General features: G+C 33.2%; 1 protein-coding gene across 1 annotated transcript in view; it reads left to right on the plus strand.

Annotated features, from left to right (window-relative positions):
• Positions 1-7,220, plus strand: part of KMT2B (lysine methyltransferase 2B) — a gene marked incomplete at its 5' end in the record, with an annotated part of 80,064 nt that overhangs the window by 24,752 nt on the left and 48,092 nt on the right. Inside the window, one exon of the mRNA XM_083880788.1 lies at positions 5,323-5,423. Within this exon, the coding sequence (XP_083736914.1) occupies positions 5,323-5,423 (101 nt within the window). The remainder of the gene's footprint in view (positions 1-5,322; positions 5,424-7,220) is intronic.

Raw genomic sequence — 7,220 nt, forward strand, 5'->3', positions numbered from 1 at the left:
TGGGTTTATAGTGGGATTTTTAGTGGGATTTTATTGGGATTTTATTGGGGTTTTTTTGGGTATTTATTGGGATTTTAATGAGGTATTAATGGGATTTTATTGGGATTTTAATGGGATTTTTGATGGGATTTTTAATGGGATTTTTAATGGGATTTTATTGGGATTTTAATTGGATTTTAATGGAGTTTTATTGGGGTTTTAATGGAATTTTTTTGGGATTTTAAATGGGTTTTTAGTGGAATTTTCAATAGGATTTTAATAAGTTTTTATTGGGATTTTTAATGGATTTTTGATGGGGTTTTATTGGGGTTTTTAAAGGGATTTTTAATGAGATTTTTAATGGGATTTTATTGAGATTTTTAATGGATTTTTAATGGGATTTTATTGAGATTTTTAATGGATTTTTAATGGGATTTTAATGGATTTTTGGTGGATTTTTATTGGGATTTTTAATGGATTTTTGATGGGTTTTTTGATGGGATTTTTAATGGGATTTTTATGGGATTTTTAAATGGATTTTTAATGGGTTTTTAATGGGATTTTTAATGGGATTTTTGATGGGATTTTTAATGAAATTTTTTTGGGATTTTAAATGGGGTTTTTTGGGGATTTTAATGGAGTTTTTTTGGAGATTTTAATGAGGTTTTATTGGGATTTTTAATGGGTTTTTAATGGGGTTTTTAACGGGATTTTTAGTGGGATTTTAATGGGGTTTTAATGGGACTTTTAATGGATTTTTAAATGGATTTTTAATGGCTTTTTATTGGGATTTTAAATGGATTTTTGTAGGTTTTTAATGGGATTTTTAATGGTACTTTTAATGGGATTTTATTGGGATTTTAATGGGATTTTTGATGGGATTTTTAATGGATTTTTGATGGGGTTTTATTGGGGTTTTATTGGGATTTTTAATGGGATTTTTAATGGGTTTTTATTGGGTTTTTTATGGGATTTTTTTGGGATTTTAATGGAATTTTTTTGGAGATTTTAATGAGGTTTTATTGGGATTTTTAATGGGTTTTTAATGGGATTTTTAACGGGATTTTTAGTGGGATTTTAATGGGGTTTTATTGGGATTTTTATTGGGATTTTTTTTGGGATTTTTAATGGGATTTTTTTTGGGATTTTTAATGGATTTTTGATGGGGTTTTATTGGGGTTTTATTGGGAGTTTATTGGGATTTTTAATGGGTTTTTATTGGGTTTTTAATGGGATTTTTTTGGGATTTTAATGGAATTTTTTTGGAGATTTTAATGAGGTTTTATTGGGATTTTTAATGGGATTTTAATGGGATTTTTAACGGGATTTTTAGTGGGATTTTAATGGGGTTTTAATGGGACTTTTAATGGATTTTTAAATGGATTTTTAATGGCTTTTTATTGGGATTTTAAATGGATTTTTGTAGGTTTTTAATGGGATTTTTAATGGTATTTTATTGGGATTTTAATGGGATTTTTGATGGGATTTTTAATGGATTTTTGATGGGGTTTTATTGGGAGTTTATTGGGATTTTTAAATGGATTTTTAATGGGTTTTTAATGGGATTTTTAATGGTATTTTATTGGGATTTTAATGGGATTTTTGATGGGATTTTTAATGGATTTTTGATGGGGTTTTATTGGGGTTTTATTGGGATTTTTATTGGGATTTTAATGGGATTTTTGATGGGATTTTTAAAGGATTTTTGATGGGGTTTTAATGGGATTTTTAATGAGATTATTTAATGGGATTTTATTGAGATTTTTAATGGATTTTTAATGGGATTTTAATGGATTTTTGGTGGATTTTTATTGGGATTTTTAATGGATTTTTGGTGGATTTTTATTGGGATTTTTAATGGATTTTTGATGGGTTTTTTGATGGGATTTTTAATGGGATTTTTATGGGATTTTTGATGGGTTTTTATTGGGATTTTTATTAGGATTTTTAATGGGATTTTAGTGGGTTTTTAATGGGATTTTTTTGGGATTTTTAATGGATTTTTAGTGGGATTTTTTGGGGATTTTTAATGGGATTTTTAATGAAATTTTTTTGGGATTTTAAATGGGGTTTTTTGGGGATTTTAATGGAATTTTTTTGGAGATTTTAATGAGGTTTTATTGGGATTTTTAATGGGATTTTTAGTGGGATTTTAATGGGGTTTTATTGGGATTTTTATTGGGATTTTTTTTGGGATTTTTTTTGGGATTTTTGATGGGATTTTTAATGGATTTTTGATGGGGTTTTATTGGGAGTTTATTGGGATTTTTAATGGGTTTTTATTGGGTTTTTAATGGGATTTTTTTAGGATTTTTAAATGGATTTTTAATGGGTTTTAAATGGGATTTTTAATGGGATTTTTGATGGGATTTTTAATGAAATTTTTTTGGGATTTTAAATGGGGTTTTTTGGGGATTTTAATGGAATTTTTTTGGAGATTTTAATGAGGTTTTATTGGGATTTTTAATGGGTTTTTAATGGGGTTTTTAACGGGATTTTTAGTGGGATTTTAATGGGGTTTTATTGGGGTTTTATTGGGATTTTTATTGGGATTTTAATGGGATTTTTGATGGGATTTTTAATGGATTTTTGATGGGGTTTTATTGGGAGTTTATTGGGATTTTTAATGGGTTTTTATTGGGTTTTTAATGGGATTTTTTTAAGATTTTTAAATGGATTTTTAATGGGATTTTATTGGGCTTTTTAATGGGATTTTATTGGGATTTTTAATGGGATTTTATTGGGATTTTTAATGGATTTTTGATGGGGGTTTTAATAGGATTTTTAGTGGGATTTTTTTGGGATTTTAATGAGTTTTTATTGGGATTTTAATGGGTTTTTAGTGGGATTTTAATGGGTTTATAGTGGGATTTTTAGTGGGATTTTTGATGGGATTTTTAATGAAATTTTTTTGGGATTTTAAATGGGGTTTTTTGGGGATTTTAATGGAATTTTTTTGGAGATTTTAATGAGGTTTTATTGGGATTTTTAATGGGTTTTTAATGGGGTTTTTTAACGGGATTTTTAGTGGGGTTTTAATGGGGTTTTATTGGGATTTTATTGGGATTTTTAATGGGATTTTTAATGGGATTTTTGATGGGATTTTTAATGGATTTTTGATGGGGTTTTATTGGGGTTTTATTGGGATTTTTAATGGGATTTTTAATGGGTTTTTATTGGGTTTTTAATGGGATTTTATTGGGATTTTTAAATGGGTTTTTTTAGGATTTTTAAATGGGTTTTTAATGGGATTTTTAATGGGATTTTTGATGGGATTTTTAATGAAATTTTTTTGGGATTTTAAATGAGGTTTTTTGGGGATTTTAATGGAATTTTTTTGGAGATTTTAATGAGGTTTTATTGGGATTTTTAATGGGTTTTTAATGGGATTTTTAACGGGATTTTTATTGGGATTTTAATGGGGTTTTAATGGGACTTTTAATGGATTTTTAAATGGATTTTTAATGGCTTTTTATTGGGATTTTAAATGGATTTTTGTAGGTTTTTAATGGGATTTTTAATGGATTTTATTGGGATTTTTAATGGGATTTTTGATGGGATTTTTAATGGATTTTTGATGGGGTTTTTTTTGGGGTTTTATTGGGATTTTTAATGGGATTTTTAATGGGTTTTTATTGGGTTTTTAATGGGATTTTTTTGGGATTTTAATGGAATTTTTTGGAGATTTTAATGAGGTTTTATTGGGATTTTTAATGGGTTTTTAATGGGGTTTTTAACGGGATTTTTAGTGGGATTTTAATGGGATTTTTAATGGTACTTTTAATGGGATTTTATTGGGATTTTAATGGGATTTTTGATGGGATTTTTAATGGATTTTTGATGGGGTTTTATTGGGATTTTTAATGGTATTTTAATGGGATTTTTGATGGGATTTTTAATGGATTTTTGATGGGGTTTTATTGGGGTTTTATTGGGATTTTTAATGGGATTTTTAATGGGTTTTTATTGGGTTTTTAATGGGATTTTATTGGGATTTTTAATGGGATTTTTGATGGGATTTTTAATGAAATTTTTTTGGGATTTTAAATGGGGTTTTTTGGGGATTTTAATGGAATTTTTTTGGAGATTTTAATGAGGTTTTATTGGATTTTTAATGGGTTTTTAATGGGATTTTTTAACGGGATTTTTAGTGGGATTTTAATGGGGTTTTAATGGGACTTTTAATGGATTTTTAAATGGATTTTTAATGGCTTTTTATTGGGATTTTAAATGGATTTTTGTAGGTTTTTAATGGTACTTTTAATGGGATTTTATTGGGATTTTTAATGGGATTTTTGATGGGATTTTTAATGGATTTTTGATGGGGTTTTATTGGGAGTTTATTGGGATTTTTAATGGGTTTTTATTGGGTTTTTAATGGGATTTTTTTAGGATTTTTAAATGGATTTTTAATGGGATTTTATTGGGATTTTTAATGGGATTTTATTGGGATTTTTAATGGATTTTTGATGGGGGTTTTAATCGGATTTTTAGTGGGATTTTTTTGGGATTTTAATGAGTTTTTATTGGGATTTTAATGGGTTTTTAGTGGGATTTTAATGGGTTTATAGTGGGATTTTTAGTGGGATTTTAATGGGATTTTTAATAGATTTTTGATGGGGTTTTATTGGGATTTTAATGGGATTTTATTGGGATTTTTGGGGGAATTTGGGGGGGATTTTTTGAAATCTTGAGGGATTTTTGGGGGAAATTTTTTGGCATTTTTGGTGGATTTTTGGGTGATTTTTTTTTTTGAGAAAACCTTTGGGATTTTGGGGGGATTTTGGGACTTTTTTGGGGGCTTTTTTGGGTTCTCACCTGTCCCACACCTGGAACAATTCCAGCTGTGCCCAGCAGGGGGGCGCTGTGCCATAATTTTTCCCATTTTCTTCCATTTCCCTCGTTTTTAACGGGAATTTTTTTGGGGAATTTTTGGGGTTTTTGCGGGGGTTTTTGGGGGGAATTTTGGGGGGGATTTTCTGGAATTTTGGGGGATTTTTTTGGGGGATTTTTTGGGGATTTTTTTTGGGAATTTTGGGGATTTTTGATGGGACTTTTGGGGCATTTGGGCGATATTTTTTGGGATTATTTTTGGGATTTTTTTGGGGATTTGGGGTCGTTTTTGGGCTCTCACCTGTCCCACACCTGGAGCAATTCCAGCTGTGCCCACCAGGGGGCGCTCTTGTCATTTTTTTGGCCATTTTGGGCCCATTTTCCACGTTTTTAATGGGAATTTTTGGGGGGATTTTTTTGGGGGATAATTTTGCGATTTTTTTAGGGACTTTTTTGGGATTTTTTTGGGATTTTAAGATCTCACCTGTTCCCTCACCTGTCCCCTTTCAGCTGGTTCTGTGCCAGGTGTGCTGCCAACCCTTCCACACCTTCTGCCTGGGCGCGGGGGAGGGGCCGGGGCCCGGCCAGGCCCAAACCTGGAGCTGCCGCAGGTGCCGGAGCTGCGGGGTCTGCGCCAGGAGGGGCCGCCCGGCAAAGGTGAGACACACCTGGACAGGTGAGACACACCTGGGACAGGTAACACACACCTGGGACAGGTAACACACACCTGGGGATACCCAACATACACCTGGGGGGGCCGGAGCTGCGGGGTCTGCGCCAGGAGGGGCCGCCCGGCAAAGGTGAGACCCCAAAACACACCTGGGACAGGTAAAACACACCCAAAATACACCTGGGAAAGGTGAGACACACCTGGGCACACCTGGGACAGGTATAACACACCTGGGCACACCTGGGACAGGTAACACACACCTGGGACAGGTAATGACACACCTGGGACAGGTAATGACACACCTGGGACAGGTAATGACACACCTGGGACACACCTGGGACACACCTGGGACAGGTAACACACACCTGGGACAGGTAATGACACACCTGGGGATACCCAACATACACCTGGGGACAGGTAAAACACACCTGGGAGAGATAAAACACACCCAAAATACACCTGGGACAGGTGAGACACACCTGGGACACACCTGGGGACACACCTGGGACACACCTGGGACACACCTGGGGACACCTGGGGACACACCTGGGACACACCTGGGGACACACCTGGGGACACACCTGGGACACACCTGGGGACACCTGGGGACACACCTGGGGACACACCTGGGGACACACCTGGGGACACACCTGGGGACACCTGGGGACACCTGGGGACACACCTGGGACACACCTGGGGACACCTGGGGATTTTTGGGATCAATTTTGGGATCCCCCTGATGGATTTTGGGGGGTCCCAGGTGAATTTTTGGGGCGATTTCTGACGAATTTAAAGGTGATTTTGGAGAATCTTTAATGTTTAAAAATCCCGATTTTTTTGGAGAATTTCCCAAAGAATTTCAGGAATTTTTGGGATAATTTTGAGACAATTTTGGGATAAATTTGAGATTATTTGGGGATAATTTTGGGATAAATTTGTGATAAATTTTGGGGTTTTTTTGCGATAAATTTGGGATAAATTTGGGATAATTTGGGGATAAATTTTAGGATAAATTTGGGATAATTTTGGGACGAATTTAGGATAAAATTATATAATTTTGTGATTAATTTTGGGATAATTTTGAGATAATTTTGGGATAAATTTGGGACAATTTTGGGATAATTTTGGATTAAGTTTTGGATAAATTTGGGATAAATTTGGGATAATTTTGAGACAATTTTAGGATAAATTTTGGGACAATTTTGGGACAATTTTGGGATAATTTTAGGATAAATTTGTGATAAATTTTGGGGTTTTTTTGCGATAAATTTGAGGATAAATTTGGGATAATTTTGGGATAAATTTTGGGATAATTTTAAGATAATTTTTGAGATAAATTTGGGACAATTTTGGGACAAATTTTGTGATAATTCTGGAATAATTTTGGGATAATTTTGGATAAATTTGAGATAAATTTTAAGATAAATTTGGGATAATTTCAGGAATTTTTGAGGTAATTTTGGACTATTTTTGTGCCATTTTTGGGGTGATTTTGGGATAATTTCAGGATAAATTTGAGGCATTTTTGGGATAATTTTGGGCTATTTTTGTGCCATTTTTGGGATAATTTTGGGATATTTTTGTGCCATTTTTGGGATAATTTTGGGCTGTTTTTGTGACATTTTTGGGATAATTTCAGGATAAATTTGAGACATTTTTGGGGTGATTTTGGGTTATTTTTGTGCCATTTTTGGGGTGATTTTGGGGATAATTTCAGGATAAATTTTGAGACATTTTT

Source organism: Zosterops lateralis (assembly GCF_965231275.1).
Source record: "Zosterops lateralis genome assembly, chromosome: 31".
In the NCBI taxonomy this organism is placed as follows: domain Eukaryota; kingdom Metazoa; phylum Chordata; class Aves; order Passeriformes; family Zosteropidae; genus Zosterops; species Zosterops lateralis.